We start from the raw sequence: 25,848 nt of genomic DNA, 5'->3' as shown, positions 1-25,848 counted from the left end.
GCTGAATGTCTCCCATTTTCTTCATTAAGGTGGTTTTACTGAAGGCATAATTAGGTAGAAACCTTCATCCCTGATTTAATCACTTCCACCCTTGGTTATTCCAATGACCCTTAGGATGACATCCCGTTTTCCCTTAACTTCAGCTGATTCAAAATTCTTCTGCCCATTCCTACCAAGCACTATACACCTTTCATCCCCCTGTTCGTTCACCTATATTGGCTCGAGGTGGAGGATTGCCACGAATTTAAAGAGCACATCCTTGTGCTCAAGTCTCTCTTTGGTGTCAACCCTCCGAACCTCTGTGTCCTGCCCAGCTGTGCCCTGGACTGGAATGTGTTCAGCTTTAGCTGGAGATTCTGCAGAGAGCGCCCTGTCGAAGTCAGGAAAGAACTTGGCGTCAGATGTCAGCTCTCCTGACCTCCCACTCCGCTGCTGGACTCAGCATCAGGTCCAGGGGCACAAACATTCTGTACCTCACATCCTGCACCCCATCACCCAGCATAGGCCTCTTTACTTGAATGGGATTGCTGACCTTAATGAGAAAGGTAAATGCAGTTAAGTGTTTTTCTTTAATTTGCCAAATCTTAACGTATTTACCAATATCTAGTACTGAACAGTGTTTCAAGTAAGTTTGTTTTTTTCATAACTTTAATATTTTAAATTATTTAAATCCATTTCAACAGTTATTTAAGTCTACTTGGATAATTATTACATGTCCCTGATCATCAAACACATTTCAGAGCAGTTCAAAGGGCTGTTGAAAAACCAGCAAGTATCTCTGTATCAGCCACCTGAGCACTATTTATCATAGGTACACCACCCTCCCTTGCTGGATAGCTATGGGTCAAGGCTTTGAGGATGACGGGAACACAAAGTAAATGTAACCATAGGAGAAGCACAGGTAGCATGCTGGATCGGTGGTGATCCAGCCCATTGATTGGACACCTGTCCAACTACAGCCCCTGTATATCTCTGACTTTCATCTTCCTACCACTGACAGCCATGCCTTCAATTGTCGAGGTCTTTCTCTCCCCCAGCCTCTCTACTCAGCTCACCTCCTTTAAGACCCTCCATGGTCTCAGAAGCATGGATCATTGCTGTCTGGTAGCCCATAAGTTGTGTGGCACAGCAAGGTCAAAGGAACAACGAGACTTGCTTAGATGGGAATATCGGTCGGCATGGAGGAGTTGGGCCAAAGGGCCTGTTTCCGTGCTGTAGAACTCGATGACCACGTGGCCCATTCTTGCTCCCATTCCTTATATCCTTATGTTCCTTGCAATGCCCGTGAATGGCCTGGCTCTGACCTTAAGGTAATACGATTTTGTTCTTCCACCAGAGGTTTGACTGAAATGACTCACTGTGATTGGAAGTACTCCACAGGATGACTCACCTCTTCCAGGTGGGCGATGAAGGTGACGTTCTGTCCCGACACAGTGGCCAGTATTCCGTCGCTGGTGACAAGGTGCAGACCCCGTGGAGCCCGGCTGGAGCACAGATGCCGCTTGGCTGTGTACTGATCCCTGACACCTCCAGTGCAATTATTGGCACCAACCTTCCGATAACTGTGTACAGTTAAAACCATAACATCAAAGTGGTACTCTTATTAGAGAAATGGCACACTTGTGACCATCTCATTGCAGTATTGGCTGTCTGAATAACAATCTAAAAAGAACATAAATCTCACATTTGCGATGGAAGAAGGGTAAGAATTAAAAACTTGTCTTGCGTCACATGCCCGGCATAATGTCAACTGAACATTGCATCCTGATCCATAACATGCAAGTGGATTTCAGAATCAGAGTACATAGTTCACCGACCATGTTTCACGCAAGCAAATAAGGGTGAATTTCCATCTCTTGAATTCCAATCTGGGCAACCAAGGAGAAGTTACATAAATGTTTAAGGGGAAGGGAATATGAAGTTATACCAATAAGGTTGGACAAAGTGTGTTGGAGGAGATGAGTGGAGCATGAACACCAGCATGGACCATTTGGACCAAATGGCCTGTTCCCTGCTTGCCATTCTTGTGCAATGTGACCATGTGACCCCTCTCTTCCACATTGGAAGTCAAAGTTTGGATGCATGTCAGGAATCTATGGAGAGGACATGGAAATTCAGATGACTTAAATTCTGGGAGCTTGGAGTTATAACACGTGGCAACGATTGGAACTGACCCCACATGCTGGGAATGTTGTGGAATTCATGGTGAAGATTTGGGATTGCTGCCAATACTAGGTGCTTGGAGTGATAGCCTGAGGTGGTAAGTTGGATGGACCCCACACACTGGAAACCTGGGATTGGTTCAATGTGGGAAACCTGGGATCAAATGCTAGTCCTAACCAATTACTCTCCACAAATGCATTTGTAGTTCAAAACCAGCCTGCTTCTCAAGAAGCTTGTAGAAAGGTGGCAGGGAGGAACTTCTCATCAAAGGGAAAAGTCTACCTTCAGCTAATCGAGAACAGATTAACATCCTTCGATGCTCGTGGGTGAAAGGAAGACACTAGTGATGGGGATTAAAGAGCAATTATCTAAATGTTCCCTGTATTGATGACTTGCAACACAAGACATTTTAAATTACTAATAAAGATTAAAGTGTTCTTGTCTTTATAAATAATGAACTAAAATCAATCTGACTGTTTTCACTGTGAGAAGTGTTTGTCACTTTAAACTAATGGCAACTTACCGAGAATGGAAACAATCTGTCATTATTTTATGTTCTGCTGTCCGTATAAAGGGAATGATATGCATGTTATATGACCTGATACCGGAGTGTGACTCATTTTAATACGCAACCTACTTTGGTCCCACTCACACAGTTAATGAGTGGGATTCTGACAAGTGCATCAAGCTGAGAAAAGTGTTTGGTTCAGTTTCACACAGTCCTCGCTGTTTCCAAAATGTTTATACAGCATTTTCTGGGTATTATTCAAATGCTGAGCCCCACCTGTACAGTGAGGAACTGCACTGCTTCAGCAAAGAGTTTAATGGGGGTGCAATATCTATCCTCACTTGCGAACTGTGGTCATTTGGACCTATGGCAGGTGGGAATTCTGCTGTTGTATTCCGGAGCAAGGCGGAGAGATCATTGGAAAGAACTTGCCTCTGGTTTTGTCATTGTAATGATGACAAAGCTGTTGGCATTTCTTCCTTTAACTACTGTAAATTCTGCCCTGTGTTCACTAAGAGAAGCCACCTCACCAATGTTTTGAATTTTCCAGCTGAGATGGAACGTTTTGCAACTCAGGGAGATATGTCGACAGATAAAGCTGGCGTCTGACGAAGTTTATCAAGGGAGTCCTCAATCTGAGTGCCAGGATAGCAGAACCATGGGAGCATAGTAGTTTTGTTAATGCAAGAATAATCCGCATATCTGAAGCGGCAAATGAATTTAAATCCAGTTGGCTAAGTAAATCTCGAATTAAAAACTAATGTTGATGGTTGTGACTAGATTGCCTTCAAAACCTTCTACTTCACTAAAGTCCTAGGGGGTGGAAATTTAATTGGTTTGACTGATATGTGACTCCAAACTGGTGGCAAGGTGGTTGAACCTGAAGGGTCCAAGCAAGCCAGAAATATCAAACTGCCAAACACTCTGAGAGTAATCTCCCAGAAAATCGTACAAATTGTATCACAGTAAATTTGTGTAAACAATCCGGAAACAGCAAGGACTGTGTGAAACTAAACCAAACACTTTACTCAGCACATTCCAGGCTGCAGGAGTATGTGCTGATGGATGCACTGAAGCTTCGTGCAGGAAACACAAAGGTTCTGTGGGGAAGGATCACATCCTAGGCTCCTTCTGCTACTGCACATGGAGGGGCTGAGTCTGGTGGGGAAGACACTTAAATATTCAAATTGTGTATCACCCCATGGGGCCATGTAAGTGGCAATGATTCTATGGTTTAAAAAGGTGTTAACACTACTGAATGCATTGACATATGACATTAAAAATGTCAATTTTTTTTGCAATGTGTCTATTCTTTTATATTGAAAAACTTCTGATCTGAAAAACATGAGGGTAGGTAAGTCCCCGGGGCCAGATAGGATATACCCAGGTTACTATGGGAAGCAAGAGAAGAGATTGCTGGGGCATTATTGATGATATTTGTGTGCTCCCTGGCCACAGGAGTGGTACCAGAGGACTGGAGGATGGCAAATGTTGTTCCCTTGTTCAAGAAAGGTAATAGGGATAATCCTGCGAATTATAGACCAGTGAGTCTTATGTCAGTGGTGAGCAAACTCTTGAAGAGGATTCTTAGGGACAGGATTTACAAGTATATGGAGAAGCATGGTCTTATTAGAGATGGTCAGCATGGCTTTGTGAGGGGCAGCTCATGCCTTACTAGCCTGATTAAGTTTTTCGAGGAGGTGACAAAACAAATTGATGAAGGTGGAGCGGTGGATGTGGTGTATATGGACTTTAGTAAGGCATTTGACAAGGTTCCCCATGGTAGGCTCATCCAGAAAGTCATGAGGCATGGAATCCATGGAAATTGGCTATGTGGATTCGGAATTGACGCCCACAGAAGGCAGAGGGTGGTAGTAGATATAATGTATTCTGCCTGGAGGTCAGTGACTAGTGGCGTTCCATAGGGATCTGTTCTGGGACCCCTGCTCTTTGTGATTTTTATGAATGACTTGGATGAGGAAGTGGAGGGGTGAGTTAGTAAGTTTGCTGACGACATGAAGGTTGGAGGTGTTGTGGATAGTATAGAAGGTTGTCGTAGGTTACAATAGGATATAAACAGGATGCAGAATTGGGCGGAGAAGTGGCAGATGGAGCTCAATCCAGAAAAGTGTGAAGTGATACATTTTGGAAGATTGAACTTGAAGGTGGAGCACAAGGTTAATGGCGGGATTCTTAGCAGTGTGGTGGAACAGAGGGATCTTGGGGTTCAAGTCCATACATCCCTCAAAGTTGCCGTGCAAGTTGATAGGGTTGTTAAGAAGGCGTATGGTGTGCTGGCCTTCATTAGTCAGGGGATTGAGTTCAAGGGCCAAGACATAATGTTGCAGCTCTATAAAACTCTGGTCAGACCACACTTGGAGTATTGTGTTCAGTTCTGGTCACCTCATTATAGGAAGGATGTGGAAGTTTTAGAGAGGGTGCAGAGGAGATTTACCTGGATACTGCCTGGATTAGAGAACATGTCTTATGAGGAAAGGTTGGGTGAGCTAGGGCTTTTTGCTTTGGAGCGACGGAGGATGCAAGGTGACTTGACAGAGGTGTATAAGATTATGAGGGGCATAGATAGAGTGGAAAGCCAGCATCTTTTCCTCAGGGCAGCAATGGCCAGAGGACATCAGTTTAAGGTCAGAGGAGAAAAGTTTAGGGGAGATATCAGAGGTAGATTTTTTTTTACACAGGGAGTGGTGGGTGCCTGGAACGCACTGCCGGGGGTGGTGGTAGAGGCTGATACAATAGGGACATTTAAAAGACTCTTAGATAGGCACATGGATGTAAGAAAAATGGAGGGTTATGGGCTGTGTAGGAGGGAAAGGTTTGATTGATCGTGGGGTAGGCTTATATAGGTCGGCACAACATCGTGGGCCAAAGGGCCCATACTGTGCTGTACTCTTTGATGTTCTATATGTTCTAGATATATTTTTATTCTGAGAAAAGCTTATTTTTGAAATTAAGAAAAAGTAACTTCCACCAAACAGCAGCTGGCTCACTCCTACCTTCTCAAAGGCATTGGTGATAGGCTTTGATTACTGACCTAAGCAACAACTCCCAGATCCCATAAATAGGTTTGCATATAGATCCCACTGAACGCATTAATGCCTTGGATTGTTGAACCCTGCCTATTCCTCCGTGGAGAGCAGCACTGGAATGGGTTCACCTTGATGTCAATGAACATGAAGGGGATGATTTGAAGTGGTCTAACCATCAATGGACAAACACCAGCATAGGAATTAAGAGTCACAGCAGCATACTCACCCTGTGCTGTTGAGGTAGCTCTGTCCCGTACTACATTCCTTGGTCATGAAGGATGGGTTGTACCAGAAGGCTGGTAAGCATCTCCCATCAGAGTGACGCTCATATCCAAAATCACTATTGCATAATGAAGAGGAGAGAGAAAAATAGTGGAATATACAGGGAGAAATGTCTGACATTTATATTAACACCTTTCCAAGTATATTCTTTGAAAATCCAGCAATATTGGCAACAAAATATAGATCAGATGGCAATTTAGACAGTGGCAGATAGAATTTAATCCTGACAAGTGCAAGGTGATGCATTTTGTGAAGTCAGATGGGGGTAGGATATACATAGTAAATGGCAGGGCGCTAAGCAATGTAGATGAACAGAGGGACCTTGGGGTTTAAGTCCATAGTTGCCTGAAAGTGACAATACAGGTAGATAGAGTGCTGAAGAAACCACATAGCATGCTTGTCTTGATAGGTCGGGACACAATATAAGAGTTGTGAGGTTATTTTACAACTTTACAAAATAGCACTTGGAGTATTGTGTGCAGCTTTGGTCGCAGAGGAGATTTACCAGGAGGTTGTCTGGATTGGAGGACTTTAGTTATGGGGAGAGATTGGATAGGCTGAGATTGTTTTCTCTGGTTCAAAGGAGGCTGAGGGCGACCTGATAGAGGTTATAGAAAATTGTAAGAGGCAGAGATAGGGCAGATGGTCATGATCTTTTTCCTCTGTTAGGGGCATCAAAAACAAGAAGACATAGGTTTAAGGCAAGCGGAATAAGTTCTCAAGGGAATTTGGGGTAAGTTTTTGAAGCAGAAGGTGGCTGATATCTGGAAAACACTGCCAGAGGAAGTGGTGGAATCAGACACAATCACTACATTTAAGAGACGTTTAGGCACATAAATAGGCAAGGCATAAAAGGATATGGACGTAATGTGGGAAGGTGGGATAAGCAAAAAGGTCGGCATGGACGTGCTGGGCTGAAAGACCTGTTTCGGTACTGTATGACCATAGAACATAGAACCTAGAACAGTACAACATAGGAACAGGTCCCTCAGCTCATGATGTCTATGCTGAACACCATGCCAATTAAACTAAATCTCTTCTGCCTGCACATGATCCATATCCCTGCTTATTCATGTGGTGACTTAAAAGCCTCTTAAATGCCACCTTTGTACCTGTTTCCACCCCTACCCCTAGTAGCACATTCCACACACTCACCACTCTCTGTGCAAAAAAACTTGCCCCACTCATCTCCTTTGAACTTTCCCCTCTCACATTAAATGCATGCCTTTGATGACTTTGAAAAGACCTTGATGCAAGGTCTTTGATATTTCTGCCCTGGGAAAAAGATTCTGACTGTCGACCCTTCCTCTGCCTCCCAAAATTTTATAAATTTCTCTCTGGTCTCCCTTAGCCTCCGAAACTCCAGAGAAAACAACCCACGTTTGTCCAACCTCTCCGATAGCTCATACCCTCTAATCCAGGCAACATCCTGGTAAACCCCTTCTGTACTCTTTCCAAAGCCTCCACATCCTTCCTGTAATGGGGTGACTAGAACAGCACACAATATTCCAAGTGCGGCCTAACCAAAGTTTTATATAGCTGCAACATGACTCTATGACTCTGTAAAAACAATGGAGCAGCCATTTAGAAGCTCCATATAAAAACGGCAATATAAAAATACAGCCAGTTTTAATGTTGTGAATGGTCCTCAGGCTAATCACTGTCAAACAAAATACGACACAGCCACATACTAGAAGGGGTAGGCAAAATATGGCTCAGAGAAGAGGACTTTATTTTAATGAAGAGAAGGAAAGAGATTTAGGGAAAGAATTCCAGACCTCGCCAGCTGAAAGCAGGGCTGCTTGTAGTACCTGCATGAACTCGGCGATGAGTGGGTTGGCTGAATCGGAAGAGAATTGAGAGACGTTCAGGCCTGAAGGATGTTACAGAACTTGGGAGGGTGAAGGCATGGAGAGATTTGAAAACCGTGATGGACGTTTTAAAACTGAAACCAACTTTAATTAACTGAATAAAGGGAGCAGAGAACCTAAAATCTCCCGGCCCAGGTTAACTGCACCACCAGGACGCTTACACTGAGAGCAGAACTGGGGGTAGTGGTGAAGTGGGGAATGGGCAAACACAAGACCATTGCCATCATACACCGCCACTTTGTGGGCTTAACAATGACACTGGGTGCGTGACATAAAACTCTTACATCCTGATTCAACACATACCACCAGGTTCAAGGACAGCTTCTATCCCGCTGTTAGAAGACTCTTGAAAAAGATGAACTCTTGATCTCTCAATCTACCTCATCATGGCTCTTGGACGTTATTTGTCTACCTGTACTGCACTTTCTCTTTAACTATAACACTATGTTCTGCATTCTGTTTTGCTTTTCCTTTTGTCCTACCTTGTTGTCCTACCTTGTCCTATCTGGATGGTACATAAGGAATTGCATTTCACTGTATCTTGGTACATGTGACAATGATAAACCAATTACCAATCACCTACAGCAACAGAAAACTAGAGAAAACATGGTGCTTTTTTAACTAAAGTGTGCAATTGAAAATCTGCTGTTTGTTTCTTAGGTTTTTTTCCTTTTTGGTTTGAAAATTCCCAGCTGTACACCATTGTTGTGAATCGGCTTGAAATAGAAACATAGCATTTCCCATTGAGTCTTCAAAAAGATTTTAAAAAAGGAAGAACTCTTATTAATAAGGCCAGTCCAAAGAGTCACTTTGTGGGTGTCAAATCAATCAGTTACATCAGAAGCGCAGTAAAGCATCTGCCCTGTTTGCTTGGAGTAAGGATTAACAATGACCTAGAATTGATTAGACAATACCAGCACTCTCCTGCCTGACCTCCCATGTTCTATGTAAACTTCAGCTCAACTAGAACTTGGCTGCCCACATATTGACCCACACTAAATCCAGTTCATCCAATTAAGTGATGCTTTAACTTTAAAAAGAAAAATAAATGCAGTAGTTGGAAATCTGAAATAGAAACAGAAAATAGTGGTAATACTCAGCAGTTCAAGCAGCATCTGTGAAGGGAGAATCTGAGTTTCAGGTAGATAACCTTTTACAAGAACTAGGGAAAATTAGAAAATGAACAGGTTTTAAGTTGGGGCAGAGTGGGAGGGACAGAGAGAAAAAAGGTAATGTCTGTGATATGGTAAAGCTTATGTGAATGACAGACAAGTGAACAACACTACTGTGATTTTGAAGTTTGTTTTTTATAATCTTCCCATAGTGTCACTCCTCCCTACCTCTGTAACCTCCCCTAGCCCTACCCCCTCCACAGGGCGGCACGGTAGCGTAGCGGTTAGCGCAACGCTATTACAGCGCCAGCGATCGGGGTTCGATTCCCGTCGCTGTCTGTAAGGAGATTGTACGTTATCCCGTGTCTGCGTGGGTTTCCTCCGGGTGCTCCGGTTTCCTCCCACATTCTTAAAGACGTACGGGTAGGTCAATTTGGGTTTAAAATGGGCGGCCCAGACTCATTAGACCAGAAGGGCCTGTTACCACGCTGTAAATAAAACTTAAAAAAAAATCAGCTTTCTTCTAATACGTGTGATCTTCCCTGAATTTAATCATTCGACATTTAACCATCAGCAACCTTGCATCCAACTAAAAGCCCTGGCCTCTTGAATTCCCTGCCAAAGACTCACCTTTCTGCCTACGAGATGTTCCTTAGCATCTGCTTTTTTTTCACCTGCCCTAATGTTTGGTGTCAAAGTTTACTTGACAGTTCTCCTGTGAAGCAGCTTCTGCCGTGTGAAAGCCGCTCTATAAGTATCAGTTGAACCCATCGAATTATTGAATCATAGAGAGAGAGATACAGCATGGAAACAGGCTATTTGGCCCACTGAGTCCGTGACGACCATCAAGCACCCATTTTTACACTAATCCTACCCTAATCCATTTTATTCTCCCCACATTCCCATCAAATGCCCCCAGATTCTACCACCCGCCCACACACTAGAGGCAATTGCAGTGGACAATTAACCGACCAACCCACACATTTTTGGGATGTGAGCAGAAACCGGAGCACCTGGAGAAAACCCACGTGGTCACAGGGAGAACGTGTAAACTCCACGCAGACAGCACCAGAGGTCAGGATTCAGCCGGGGCCACTGGAGCTGTGAGGAAGCAGCTCTATTAGATGCACCAGATGTGTCACCCTCAATCACCACTGAGGCCATTGTTAAAGGACTGGACAGACTGCACAAAATCACTGGGCTCACTGCCCTGCCTCCCACTCATTAGCTGATAGCATTGCCTTAGACAGTAGTTGTACTTCAACCGGTGAATTCAACCAAACAAGCATTATAGAGGCCAGTGGAGAGACAAGAGATTCTGCAGATGCTGGAATCTGGAGCAACACACACACGGACTGCTGGAGGAACTTAGCAGGTCAGGCAGCATCTATGGAGGGAGATAAACAGACGATGTTTTGGGTCAAGACCCTTCATCAGGATTGAAGAGGAAGAGGGCAGAAGCCAGAATAAGAAGGTGGGGGGAGGGGGAGGAGCACACGCAGGCAGGGGATAGGTGAGTTCAGGTGAGAGGTGAGTCCAGGTGAGAGGGGGGGGAAGGTAGGTGGGTGGGGGAGAGGGAGAGATGTAAGAAGCTAAGAGGTGATAGGTAGAAGAGGCAAAGAGCTGAAGAAGAAGATATCCGGTAGGAATGGGTGGCGGACCATGGAATAAAGGAAAGGAGGTGGGGAATAGATGGGCAGGTCAGGAGGGTGCGGCAAAGGGGAAGAGAAGGGGAGGGGGCCACAGGAAGGAGGGTGATAAAAGGGGGGGGGGGAAGAGGGGAGGGGTTACCGGAAGTTAGAGAAATCGATGTTGAGACAGTCAGGTTGGAGACTACCAAGGCGGAATACGAGATGTTGTCCCTCCAACCTGCGTCTGGCCTCAAAGAGGCCAGTGGAATATTCTAAAGGAAGGATTGCATTGAAAGCACATAGCACATGACTGAGATCAAACCAATCTTGTCAATGAAGAAACTACCAACAAATGCTTTCAAACTTACAGGATAAAAAACATCTAAAATTCAAGGGAAGAAAACAGCATGTTTTAACTCCAGTATTATAAAGGATGGTTTATATGTCAACAAGAGGTAATGTATTTAAATGTGCTTCTACAGTCAGATTAGCTCTAGTTTGACATTATCAGCTAAAAATGAAATTTCCGAGCTTTTAAACTGCAGTGTGATGTGCATTCCACTGATCTTCCCTGAACAAGTTTGTTTGATGGTTCAGCTAAAAGCCAAGCTGCCTGGTGTCCTAATAGATAACAGCATTCCAATAAATTTTACAAAACTCATCTTATTTTGTCAGTTCCCTGATTTGTTTTTTTCATATATATACTGGGCTATTGGAATACTTTGACTTGAGACCAACAAGTAGCATAAGCAATTCTTCCACTGGCAGGACAAGTAGATATTGAACCAAGAGTGACAGGGTGAAAATCTCTTCAGGCCATGAGGGTCTGTTATGAAATGAGTTGAGGCAGTTTCAGTCCTTTGCAACAGCACCAAACTGGTACCAACTGTTCCAGTCACTCAGACAGTTTGAATGGGAAGATATGGGGAATTAGGGGGACCCTTTGTGCCCTCTTCATCTGGTTGCTAACCTGGAAATGGTTCATGTTAAAACTGCTCGCTTCAGACAGAAACAAAAGCAAAGAACTTGGAAGCTGTTCTCAAACGAATTTCAACTCTACGAAAGTTGCCAGCTTAAAGAAAAAAAAACAACCTGCCAGCCAAGAGGGACCAAGGGAAAGGAGCCTAAACATCTGAGCAATTCTTCTCCACGTTCTTGTGACTCCAACAGTTGTTTCATCATTGGAGATCCCACGGTTACTAAGCAAGCTTTGGCCAAACCATTCATTCCTGAACAAAAATAATCAATCTAATTGCAAAAGGGAGAACATAATAGCAGTTATCTCTCCACTTCAGAATTTCTTTATTCATTTTGTATTGTCCTAACCCTATGTCCCTCAGAGTTCGTTCATTCTTATATTGTGCTTCAGGGACCAGGATCTGCAAAGTCCTCCTTGATGTGGAGTACGACCATATAAGAGATAAGATTTCTTTATTAGTCACATGCACATTGAAACACACAGTGAAATGCATCTTTGCGTAGAATGTTCTGGGGGCAGCCCTCAAGGTGTCGCCACGCTTCCGGCGCCAACATAGTATGCCCACAACTTCCTAACCCCTATGTCTTTGGAATGTGGGAGGAATTTTCACATAGTTATATGAAAATACATCATGGAGTTTGGGCATACATCACATCTCTGCATGATGCAAGCACCAGTTATAGTGCATTCCATGCTGTTAGAGTAGAATAAAATAATCATCTTGGTTTTAAGTTCCTGTACCCTGTAACTGTTCTTGTAAGCAATATCCAAGGTCCATCCTGGGTTGCATCAAAATTGGCAACAAAGATCATATACTTTTAAAAGAAAAATCAGAAAAAAATTGTCTCTTTAAGAGGAGTATTCTTACCTCTTGGATTCTGTGGCTGCAAAGAAACCCCACAAAAAGCAGATGGGAGATGGACACTGAAGGCTCAGTCTCTCAACTGCAGGCTCAGTAAATTCATTTTTGTACAGGTTCTTTGCGTCAGATTAAAAGCAGACAGGGAGAACTAAAGGCAGCTGCTTCTGACTGTGGAGAAGGAGCAGCTGTTCTTAAAGTGGCAACGATTGGTTCTTTGAAGCAAAGTAAATCAAGGAAAGGAATGCAAGTCCACAAATAGTGAACTAAGATTAAAGTTAAGGTGCAAATGCATTGAATGCCTTGAAGGCTTGAGTGTGGTAAAAGAAAGAAAATGTAAGGACTCAACAGATATAAGGCACAAATACAGACTTGATCTGGTATCAAACCACTCTACAGTAAGCCAAGCCAATCCTTTATTCATTGAAAAGCAAGTAGAAAAAGAGCTTGAGAATTTAGGAGCAGATGGAGTATGGATCAAAGTAACTCAGAAAGATTGGGCAACATCAATAGTTGTACTGAATAACAGTAAAATTGCACAATGATCACAAGCTAACGTTAATTCAGGCGGCTGAAAATGAACAATATCCCCTACCGTCTACCCACCATCTGAATGCACACTTATTAGGATCCAAGTTTTTTTTTACAAAAGTTGACTTGTCGCGAGCATATGCACAGTTGGATGCAGACAAGGGGGATCAAAGGTAACTCAAAAAATTTCCCTTTCCAGATCCAGCATAATATTAACAGCAAGAAGCAGGCCATTCAGCCCGACAGCTCTGTGCTGATGTTAATGCTCCACTTGAACCGTTGTCCAGTTCTGCTTCAATAGACACACCCTTTGATTCCTTTCTCCTTCATGATTTTCCAGCATTTCCTTCAATGTTTCTGTGCTTCTGACGTCCACAACTTTCTCGGTGGCAAGTCCCACTTTCTGACCACTCTCTGGATTGGAAAATCCTGGTCAAATCACGTAGAAGCCACAGCCAAGAAAGCTCACCAGCACCTCTACTTCCTCAGGAGGCCAAAGAAATTTGGTTTGTCCCCTTTGACTCTCACCAACTTTTACAGATGCACCATAGAAAGCATCCTATCTGGATGTATCACGGCTTGGTACGGCAACTGCTCTGCCCAGGACCGTAAGAAACTGCAGAGTTGTGGACACAGCCCAGCGCGTTACGGACACCAGCTTCCCCTCCTTGGACTCTGTTTTTACCTCTCGCTGTCTTGGTGAAGCAGCCAGCATAATCAAAGACCCCACCCACCTGGGACATTCTCTCTTCTCTCCTCTTCCATCGGGTAGAAGATACAGGAGCCTGAAGGCATGTACCACCAGACTTAAGGACAGCTTCTACCCCACTGTGATAAGACTATTGAACAGCTCCCTTATACAATGAGATGGACTATGACCTCACGATCTACCTTGTTGTGACCTCGCACCTTATTGCACTGCACTTTCTCTGTAGCTGTGACACTTTACTCTGTACTGTTTTTGTTTTTACCTGTACTACATCAATGCACTCTGTACTGACTCAATGTAACTGCACTGTGTAATGAATTGACCTGTACGATCGGTTTGTAAGACAAGCTTTTCACCGTACCTCGGTACAAGTGACGATAATAAACCAATACCAATACCAATACCAAAAGCTCTTTTTAAATTCCCTGCTGGCCCTATTAGTGGGTATCCTTTCTCTGGCCCTTAATTTGGATTTTTACCTTTGCCTAACATTCGATGTAGTATTATATGGCATTTAGACTGCTAATTGTTGGCTTTGTGGCGTTGCAAATCTATCTCAAGACCAGTGAACTATTGATCTTTATCAACAGGAGTGACTTGCTGTTCCAGGTTACTGTCTAACCTTATGATTTATTGTGGAGTTGCTTGATGACATGTGGCTGAACTGCAAGTCAAACAGAGCTTTGGATAATGACTTGGTCTTTGACGCAGATGTATGCTTTGCCTTGGAGCTTGGCATTAACAACTTTGACAGCTGTTAAGGGTCACGTGTGAAATAAGTTCAGGTAGGATCAACACCACCCCCAAGTCAGAGAAAACTGATTGCATGTTGTGCAACAGAAGACAGTTCCTTAAGCTGTTGGGACCGCGAGGATGCCCAGGAGAGACAAGACACGTGACCAAGTATAAATCATGGCTGGACAGGTGGTCTGTGTGGAAACTGGATTTTAGTTTTCTTGGGTGGTTAATAAGTCAGGAAAATGCACGGTTGGTGGAAAGAAGATGAATTTGATGGGACAAATTAGAGCCTAGATACCTGACCTGAACTCAAAAGGACCAAATTATACAGGTTGACTTTGAGCCAACTTGGGTGCAGTCTGATATAACTCATAGGGCTGTGTTGCACTGGGTTGGCAGTTCCATATTTTACCCAAGTTGGGATGATTTGCTGAGCTCTGTAAAACCTGTACAAGGTACTAATTTGGCCACAACCGGAGCGTTGTTTCCATTCCTGAGTGCCTTATGTATGGAAAGATGCGAAGGCCTTAGCAAGGGCGCAGAAGTGATTGACCATGGATGAGGAGCTATAGCTGTGTGGATTGACAGGAGAAGCCGAGGTACTTCTTGAAACAGAGAAGGTTGAGAGGAAATCCGACAGACGTATTTAAAATGGTGAAGGGTCCAAAGAGTGTGGATAGAAACTACTTCCATTGCCAGAGGGTCATGAACCAAAGAAATAGAATGACAGTGGCTGACAAAAGAACTGAAAGTGATGTAAGGAACAACATTCTTTACATAGTGCGTGGGTTGGGTCTGGAATGCACTGCCAGAAGGTATAGAGGAGGAAGATTTAAATGTGATGTTCAAAAGGGAACTGGATAACTACTTATGTATAGAAGATAGGAGAGCAGGATAAGCCAAACTGCATTTGAATTCAGCCAGCACAGACTCAGTGGGGCCAAATGGCCTCCTTCCATGCTGTAACCAGTTCTGTAATTCCAGAAATTCCAATCTGTTATCAAATGGTGTTAGATCCAAAGCCTTTGACATTGGCGGAAGCGTGGGGGTGGGGGGATGGGGTCACATTAAGTGTTAATACAATTCACCAATTGGCAACGCATGGATGAGAAGGATTGTTGATCGCTGAGCGTTCCTGTCTTCAGAATGATATTTTAGATATTTATGATCATTATAACACCAGAAGTTTACAAGGTTTAATTAGATCTCTGAACACCTGAAAGCCAGTTTAAAAAGGCTTCAGAATTTAAGGAATTGAACACTTTAATAAATACCCTTGAGTTCAGGGGTGAATTGATTTTATGGCAGTAACAATGCATGTATCTTGGGACTTTTATGAGAAAAAGTTAGTCATTTCTGGAGAGAAAAATAAACCATTAGGAACTTAGGGCTTAAAAACTGAGAGCTGTAAATAGCGCAAGTCTAAATATCAAATTGGAAGATGCTGGCAATTCATTCAGGAAGCAGCATGTCTGAAGTCTTATTTATTCACCAGCATTTTCATGGAATTGGCCAGGACATTCAACCTTCAAGCTGGTTCTGCTATTCAGCTAAAACATGGCTAATCAAAGACCATAAGACAGAGGAGCAGATTAGGCCATTCAGTCCATTGAGTCTGCTCCACCATTCAATCATGGCCGATTATTTTTAACCCCATTCTCCTGCATCTTCCGCATCACCCTTAACCCCTTTACCCATCAAGACCCTATCAATCTCTGCCTTAAATAAACCCAATGAATTGGCCTCCACAGCAGCTCTGTGGCAACAAATTCCAGATTCACCACCCCCTGGTTGAAGAAATTCCTCATCAGTTCAGTTTTAAAGGGACATCCCTTTATTCTGAGGCTGTGCCCTCAAGATCCCAGACCCTCCTACTAATGGAAACATCCTCTCCATGTTCACTCTATCCAGGTCTTTCAGTATCCAGTAGGTTTCAATGAGATCCCCTTCATCCTTCTGAACTCCATCAAGTACAGGCCCAGAGACATCAAACGAAAGAGACCATTTGGTCCATCATAGTTGTTCTATTCCTTTGGAATTAGTCATCCTTCACTTGTGTTTCCTCTCAGCTCTGCACATTGTTCCAGAGTTTAGGCTAATTCCCCTTTGAAAGTTACTCATTAATCTATTGCTATTACCCTTTCAGACAGTGCATTCGGATGGTAACTACCTACTGTGTAAGAGTGGCTTCGCTCATCTGCTACCCCCTCCCAACCCAAACCCTCTGGCTTGTTGGCCACTTATAATCTGCTTACAATCTTCCCTGTCAATGGAAACAGTTTGCATCTATTAGAAGCTTGTTTATTGGTCAGTATGATAAAGAACATGTCCAGCCCAAGCATATACTGCTGACAATCAGTCATCTGTATATCATGAAGGTAGCTTGCTCTTTCACACCAACAGATCGATCTATGAGTAGCCTCAGTTTAAATTGGGGGAGAACACAAGGTAGGGTAGCATGAGATGGTCTGGGAGCCAGGTAAGGAATGGATTAAATAGTGAGGGAGGGATGGGGAGAATGATAAACACATGAGACCTGGCTCCATTGTAATGGCTGGACCCCTTGCAGATACTAATGAATTCCAGCAAGATGGAGAAAGAGTGAAATCACAGAACAGGAGGCTTCCATTAGACATTCAAGGAATTGGTTCCAACCTGGTTAGCAATGGGAGTAGACGATGGGATCGCAATGGTGGTCCTGACAAAAGGAAGTCCAGTCCAGTGATGAAAATCACTGAAGATATTCTTCTGGCACCTGGAAACCTTTCCTCTTCCCTGAGAAGGCCTGAAGCAGTTATTAAACAGGATTTACTGGATATTTTTTCTGGACCTGGCCTATTTGAAGACAGCATCTCACGGTACATTCTGCTCTGTGTGGGTTAACATTGTGTCAGGATCAGAATGACATCTTTGGACCCCGATATTTGAATATTGGTGAAGGTCAATGGGCCTTCTGAAGTGAAAACATGTGACATGAGAGATTCCAGTTCGTCAGGAGGCAACAATACCATTGCATTATTTCAGCTGTGCCTTCTGCTCTCTTGGTGATGATGGGCAATGAAGAACAGGTGCAGTTAAAATTGGGCTGTGACGTTTAATCTTTAACCCGGCCTCAGTATCTTTAAGACAAACCCAAGCTATTCTTGGTCCTGGTAAACTGAAGAGATCCAGGCACCAGGTTTCAAGTCAAATGCTGGTTTTCCATCTTGTTTTATTTTTAATATCAGTTTGCATTTGTGCAATGTCTGACATATGTTCAAATTTGGAAATACACAGGCCTCTTGTCAGCAGGACAATCAACTTACCACAGCAAATGGTCTCAGCTGGCTTTTGGAGTTTGTGCATGGAATTCGAGTAAACTCTGGGGGTTTGCTGATGAAGGGTCTATACCCAAGGTGTTAGGCTGCTTGGTTTTCCTTTGCCAACTTTAAAGCTGCAGATATTTCATTTTCCTTTCAGATATTTCACAGCATTTCTCTTTCCATTTTATCTCTGAAGCCCTCTCAGTTTGTCAGGATTAGCAAGAGTGCATTTGCTCAAAGGAAGAAATGGACGGCTGATCTTCAGCTGGTTTCTTTGATTCGATAAACAAAGTCACTTTGTTGTGAGATCTGTGCTCAGACATGGCTGAGGATTAAGAAATTGTGTAGAGATGGTTCTCAAAACATCCCCGAAGGAGTGAGATTGACACGTGACAGAAATTGGATACTTCAGCTGCACTCTGGTTGCAGCCTCCCGAGATTACACGGATTCTCCAACAAAGGGTTTAAGAGATTTTCAAGGATTTTACTGATGTTTAATGACTTTGGGCATGTCCAACCACAAGTTAGATGCGACTTTCTGAAGAGCTGATAATGGCTTGGATTTTGCTGTAACTCTCAGAACAGCACCATTCAATTAATGCAAACATGCACAGAAACAATCGAGTTCCAATTCTTTGTGACACTGCCCAACATGTGCAAGCTATTGGTTGTCTGTAATTATTTTTCTTCTTGAATGGCCCTCTGTACATTGTCAGTACACACATCAGTATACACAGGGTCCTAGTGCCCTGAGTTGACCCCATGTATTCCCTCCTCTTAAATTGATCAATGTGTATAACTGTCAAAGAAAGGTCAAAAACACGTGAACTACAAAACTATAGACTCAGGGGTAGACTGTACTGGTTTGTTAATAATCCTCAATCAACTGGAATTATTCTGCCCTTCAGGTTTAGGTTGCATTTGAATATCACCAATGATTAGTGCAATTCCTTGCAAGGTCAGTCCACCGTTGCTATATTAAGTGTAGCAGAAACTGAGGAAACTTCTAGTTGAGCTGATGATTAAAGTGTCTTGAGTGGTCTTGATGATGATCTTGCACAATGAGACTGGTCTAGAGCAACCAATGACGTACATAATGACCTTAAGACCATAAGATATAGGAGCAGAATTAGGCCATTTGGCCCATCGAGTCTACTCTCCCATTCAATCCTGGCTGATTATTTTTCAATCCCATTCTCCCACCTTGTACCTGTAACCCTTCATCTCCTTACCATCCAAGAACCTATCAATCTCTGCCTCAAATACACCCAATGATTTGGCCTCCACAACTCTCCACAGATTCACCACCCCCCTGGCCGTAGAAATTCCTCCTCATCTCAGTTTTAAAGGGACGTCCCTTTATTCTGAGGCTGTGCCCTCGGATCCTAGACTCTCCTGCTAATGGAAGCATCCTCTCCACCTTCACTCTATCCAGGTCTTTCAGTATCCAGTAGGTTTCAACGAGATCCTCCCCTCATCCTTCTAAACACCATCGAGCACAGGCCCAGAGACATCAAATGCTCCTTATATGTTAAACCTTTCATTCTTGGGGTCATTCTTGTGAACCTCCTCTGGATCCCCTCTGGAGATTCCTTGCATGATAGTTCATACAAATATAGGAATATCGTAGTGGTGACGCTGAGCTCTGGTATCATGCTGTTCCTTCTACTTCTCTTGTTTTAAACATACATTGGCATTGAGTTGTGGGTTCATCAGATTCTGATGCACTGGCCCAAACGTCTGCGATAGCGTGTGGCATATTCTGGCTCTGTGGGAAGCATGCAACTTTTATCTCAATTTCACCTCCTGCCATCTTTGTCAGATCTTATTAGATCAAACTGCGTTTTCTACCAAACTTCAATGGAGACGTATGTCAAAAAATCCCTGAAGGAGCGAGATTGATATGTGACAGAAATTGGATACTTCAACAGCACGCGGGCTGCAGGCACTGGAGATTACACTGATCTCCAACAAAGGGTTTAAGAGATTTTCAGGGATTTCACGCTTGATTCCTTTTCTGCTGAGGAATTCAGTAAATTCTGCACCAGTGAAATTGCCTCTATTGTCCGTCACAAGTAACCGTGAAGACCATATATTTGAAGATCAGCCTCAACTTTGAAGGTGCCTCTTGAGCTGCAAATGTATTGGTAGGAAAACTCCTTCTGTCCACTTAGAAGGTGCACCTACCTTGATCACTCATTCCACAACCTTGAGGAACAGCAGCTCATTTTTCAACTCAGAATGTTACAACGCTTGAGACTCAACATTGAGTTCAATAATTTCAGATAACTAGCACTTTCAGTTTTTGTTAGAACTGGCCAGTTCTGTTGAAGGGTCATAGGCATGGAATGTCAATTCTGTCTTTCTTTCTGCACAGATGCTGTCTGATCTACTAGGCATTTCAAACATTCTCTTTCACTTCATATTTTCCAGTATCTAAAGTGTTTTGCATCTCACAAAGTCAACACTGGTTTTTCTTCTGTCTTTCCTGCCCTCATTTACCTCCTTCTAGTTACACCTCCTTCAGCCAGATCAACTGTGGTTAACAGGCAATCACCACCCTCTCTCAACCAAGACTACCAGTGTCTGTACCACTGAATCTCTCTTCATCCCATCCTCTCATAGACTTTGCCTTTGTCCTCTCCATCCCTTCCTACTCTCTTCAATTTTCAACGTTTGATTTATAACTTTTCCTCGTTCTGATGAAAACTCATCGAGCTGAAACATTAACTCTGTTGCTTTCTTTTCCAAATGGAAGTCTATTGTATTGAACCCAGGTTCTAAGGTAAGTATTTATCCTTGAGAACTCCTTTGAATCTTTGTACAACTTGATCTGCAGGTAAGCCTGCGACCTGTGATTGGATATGAGGATCTGTCCTTCAAATCTGCAACATCGAATTATCAATCACAGACAGGTGGCTACCTTTGTCTCTTCGTTGATTCTTTATTCATGAACTCACAGGTTCAAATGTTGCCATCTATCTCCAACACCAGTCAGAAACCTACTTCTTGGGGTCTCTTCACCTCTTCCCCAGCCCTTTCCTTTATAATGAAAACCAAAAGTTCCTTCCTCTGTTAACTGCTTGTTTTCCAGTACAGATGAAAGGTCAATGACCTGAAACATTGACCCTGTTTTTCTCTCTCCACAGATGCTGCCTGACCTGCTGAGTATCCTCCGCATTTTCTGTTTTCTTTTATACTGTCAGATATGAGCCGTGCTTTGAAGAACTGAGCTGAAGCATTCTTCTTCAACAGAATCTTGGCTATATATTTAATGTGATCAAGTACGTCATAGAGGAGCTCAGGGTATGTCATGTACGACTGGTGCACACAGATCCTTTGTGCTTTAGTTTTCTCCTCAATCTAATCTTTGATAGCCAGCTCTGCTGCACTGGGTTCTTGTCCTGGGACTATCAGACAGAAGCTTTGACTCAATCCCATCTCTTCTCACTCTAACATCACATCCCTATCAGCTTGAACCTTTTTCCAGTTTTGGTGTAAATAAAATTCCTTGCGGTTCACAGTGCCACTGAAGCATGACGGGTTCAGTAGATTTCTGCCTTGGGTGAACAGTGTCACAGCTATTAGCACTGCCACCTCACAGCTCTATGGGTCGGGGTTCAACCCTGACTTCTGGTGCTGTCTGTGTGGAGTTTGCACATTCTCCCTGTGACTGCGTGGGTTTTCTCTGGGTGTTCTGGTTCCTTCTCACATCCCAAAGACGTACGGGTTTGTAGGTTAATTGGCTGCTGTAAATTGCCCTTAGTGTGTAAGTGAGCGGTAGAGTCTGGGAGGGGAGTTGATGGGAATGTGGGGAAAATAAAAAAATGGGATTAGTGTAGGATTAGTGTACCTGGGTGACTGATGGGTGGCATGGATCCAAAAGCCCAAAGAGCCTGTTGCTTGCTGTATTACTTTATGACTCTGTGACTTAGTGTGAACGGTCTGTATCATTCAGCTTAGTCCCAACTTTCTTGACCAAGGTCATGTGGACGATGCTCTTTACTATTCTTTGCACTACTTGGTTGCTTGAGTTTGCCAATCAAGCAAACTACTGATGGATGTCCCTTGATACCACAATTATGACAAGTAGTGTCATTGTGCCTGTTCTCAGTGGCTCAATGTGTTACCACAATGATTACATGTGAAAGACAGGAGGGAGGGAGAGAGAGAGAGAGAGAGAGAGAGAGAGAGGGAGAGAGAGAGAGAGAGAGAGAGAGAGAGAGAGAGAGTAGAGAGAGAAAGCATAAAGGAGAGAAAGGGAGAGATAATAACAAGTAGAGAGAGGGGAAGAAGGAGTGGAGAGAGAGGGGGGAGAAGGAGTGAATAGAGAGAGAGAGCAAAGGAGAGAAAAGGAGAGAGAGCAAGATAGAGTGGGGGGAGAAGGTGTGGAGAGAGAGAGAGATGGAGGGAGAGAGACAGAGAGAGAAACAAGGCAATGGATGTTTTAGAACCTAAGGATAAGATTCCTGAAATCAAGGTGTTGGTGGATCAGGAGTGATGGGTGAACTGTCTTGAGTTGGATGCATGGATGCATGAGCAGTGACCTGGATAAGTGTCGGTTTATGGAGGCTGGGACATTGGGAAGTTAGCCAGGAGAGCTTAAGAGTCAAAATATTGACTCCATTGATGCTTATGGGAATGAGCTCAAAAATGCAACCACTGCAAAGCTCGCTGCATCCCTCAGAAACATCCGAAAAACAGAAGTGAAATGCTGTAGGCATTGTTACCACGTTATTACAAAATTCCCAACCGGAATTCAGATCGGAGGGAGAGAAAATAAGGAGCACAGCAAAAAGTTAATGCAGAAAAAGTCTGCTACTTAGACTCAAGGAAAGGGAAACATTTTTATTGATCAAACTTCAGACAAAGCAATTTGTTACTGCTTTTGACAAACACAGCTGTGCATGGAAATGGGTCCATTAAAACCAATAATTCACCACCTGTCGCCATCTTGCAAGTTGGCACAGGTACTTAATATGGAAAAGATTTGAGAGTTTATGAATCAATTTTTTTCTGGATTCATTGCAGCAACGAACCTTTTTAACACAGAACAGGACCATTTTGTCCATTGTACCCGTGGTCTCACTTTGAAAACCCCATTAGGTTCATGTTCCCTGGTTCCATTCAAGTATTTACTCAACAGCAGTTATTATCCAATCTGCTTCCACTCCATTCCTAGGAAGTGTATTCTAGACCATACATAACCACTCACTGTTTCAACTGTATCTTCATCTCACACCTGGATTCTTTGGCAATTTCAAATTTGTATCTTTTGGTTCACTGGCCCATTGAATGGTGTAAACGTCTTCACTTCCTTCTCCCTGGTTAAACCCTACCTGCTGTTAAGTATCCCACTAGACATCTTCAAGCTTTCTTCAGTGAACGAGTGCTCTCTTTGGGAATGCTAGCCAGGAAACCCCGCTACACTAAAACATTCACACCTTCACCATGAGCACACCATGGCTGCAGTGCTTACAAAATGCTTTGCAGAAACTCACTGGTTTTTTGACACACTTCCCAGTCTCACAGCCTCTACTGACTAGAAGGATAAAGGCAGCGGAGAAAAGAAACTGCAACTACTTACAGGTTCCTCTCCAAGTTACACACCATTCAACACTGCAGTCCACAAGTTAGGAGTGTGTCGGAATACTCTCCACTTGTCTAAATGAGTCCAGCTAAAACTCTCAAGTTTGATCAGCCCACTTTATTGCTACACCAATCGCCACCCTAAACATTCTCTCCTTCCACCAACTGCATACAGTGTACCATCCACAAAATGCTACTTGCCTTGGCTACTCTTCCAAACTCATGACCTCCATCACCAAGGAGGACAATGGCAGCAGGAGCAGGAACACTGCCACCTGCAAGTTGCCCTCCAAGTCATATGCACCTCTCACTGGTCCTTTATCATCACTGGGTCCAAATCCTGGAACTCCCTCCTCAACAGTGCTGTGGGAGTACCTTCACCAGAAGGCCTGCAGTGGCTCATAAATTATAGATTCATAGAATTATTCAGCATGGAAACAGGTCTTTTGGCCTAACTCATCGATGCCGACCAAGTTGCCTATCCATGCTAATCCCATTGCGTCCTGTATAATTCTTTTCTTCAAGAAGGAAGCTCAGATTAACCATGTTGAGCTGAGAACTCACAACTAACCCTGGCCCATCCATACTAACCTGTGGCAATTGAACAAACCACAACTCACTGTGAAAAGAAAAATTCTCTGCAATTCCCCTCTAGGTTTTGCTTAATAAGGAAGATGTTACCATGGATTAAATTGGGAGAGGGTGGAATTTCTGATCGACACATTTGTTGCTGCACCGAGTAAGATTAAAACTCAAAGGAATTGAGATTAAAACTCAAAGGAATTGGCATTCAGCTGAGCTAGTCATTGGAAAATACTATTTTTATTGCCAATATAAGGAGCCCTAACATAACTAAATCTTCCATCATGTTTTTTTTTTGTCTGTTTTTGTTCTTTTCACTGCAACCCCATGCCTTTTCACTTGAATGAGATGATTTTTAGGAAGTCGTTCAGCAGTTTTAAGACACTCAACTTTGTTATATCCAGACTTGGGCAGCTGGTTATTCTTTAGTTACATCTAATGACAATCATAACAAAACCACTCCAAGCTTGGCACCACTCCAAGCAGTAGCTTCAAGTAAAAAAGACAGGAGGCCCCATGAGATAATAAACTCCCTGGCAGCATGCTGCAAGCAAACTGAAAATTCATTGACAGCTGTCACATTAACACTTTAAATGAACTTAATAAACATTTTTCATTGAACCCATCAACTACGGGTGAGGTCCTGAGTACCTCTCCTCCTGAAATCTCCTAGGGGCTTATTGAAGAATTCTGAGAAGACTGCTCTTCATCAGAGAGAAAACCACAACATCCCTCAAATGACAAAATAACAGGCCACAATTAGCCAATCAAACCTGAGCTTCGATAATTATCTGATACAGTCGACCACAAGGACAGCTAGGCAGTTGAGCAGTGATAGCATTACTGCCCAGGAGGGGGGTCTCTAAGCATCAGCAAAGTCAAAATTTAAGGACGGACTTCACAGCATAGGATCAGGTGACCTGCACTGGTGTTGGCTTAAACTGAAAGCAGAATCTTCCTCCTTACTGTTGTGCTGTTGACTGTCCCTGTTCTATTCCAAAGGATTCTTTGTTGAGCCCAGCATTGCAGTGCAAACTTTAGCAAACGTCCTGCTCTAAAGTCCCATTCAAATTAATGGGAGACAAGAGGTAAGTGGAGTTTTTATTTAATTATTTTAAGTTAAACAATTTCAATGTTTTTTCTGTGCATGCCTGTTTCACAATGTGAATGTGTGAGTGTAAGTATGCGTGTTTGCATATGTAGGTGACTGTGCTTTAATGAGTGTGTCTGAGTGCATGCATGTGTGTGTATTGTATGTGACTGTGTGTGTTTGTATGCATGAATATGCTTGTGAACATGTGTTTGACTGTATGTGTGCACATGTGTGCAAGTGTGAAAGCATGAAAGCGTGTGTGTGAGTGTGTGTGTGTGTCTAAGAGAGAGAGAGAGATACAGAGAAAGAGTCATCCCAAGCAGTTTGAGTAACTGTCAGTCACAACAGTGACGGATTCAACCTCCAGTGATCCTGGGGGAGCGGGGGCTTCACCAGCCATTGAAGCCGTTCTGTGAGCGTATCCGGCTCCCTGCACTCAGACAGCTCCTTGGATGTACCCTGCTGTACTGTAGTGCTGGAAACCAGGCTCCCAGTGGCAGAACTGCACTCAGGGGCAACACCGGAACAAACAGCATGGCCCAAGGGCTGACCGCTAGCGACCAGGGGCAAGCAGAAGGTCTGTCCCACTGCTTCAATGGACATTCAACTTCTGCAGTAAAAAGTGGATGAATAGAATGTAACTGGATAAATATTTCAAAGATTGAACAATTAAGAGTGATGGGGAACTGGCACGGGGAGAGGATGAGGAGAGCAGAGATTAGCCATGGTCATATTGAAGAGCGGGACAGGCTTGAGAGGCTGGCGACCTGCTCCTGCTCCTATTTCCTTTGGTTCCTGTGGATTATGGAGCTCAATACTGGTCACCTGACTTCAGGAAGGATGTGGATCTCC

The 25,848-nt window shown here is 43.4% G+C and overlaps 1 protein-coding gene across 1 annotated transcript in view; it reads right to left on the bottom strand.

Moving 5' to 3' along the window:
* The window catches only part of LOC127576893 (VPS10 domain-containing receptor SorCS1-like), an 856,973-nt gene that overhangs the window by 61,031 nt on the left and 770,094 nt on the right, over positions 1-25,848 (bottom strand). The window contains exons 17-18 of the mRNA XM_052027714.1: positions 5,945-6,058; positions 1,391-1,562 (exon numbers count right to left, since the gene is read on the bottom strand). Of these exons, the coding sequence (XP_051883674.1) occupies positions 1,391-1,562; positions 5,945-6,058 (286 nt within the window). The remainder of the gene's footprint in view (positions 1-1,390; positions 1,563-5,944; positions 6,059-25,848) is intronic.

Source organism: Pristis pectinata, chromosome 12 (genome assembly GCF_009764475.1).
Source record: "Pristis pectinata isolate sPriPec2 chromosome 12, sPriPec2.1.pri, whole genome shotgun sequence".
Classification (NCBI taxonomy): domain Eukaryota; kingdom Metazoa; phylum Chordata; class Chondrichthyes; order Rhinopristiformes; family Pristidae; genus Pristis; species Pristis pectinata.
Note: the sequence above shows the minus strand (reverse complement) of the source record. Positions and strands in the feature narration are given on the sequence as shown.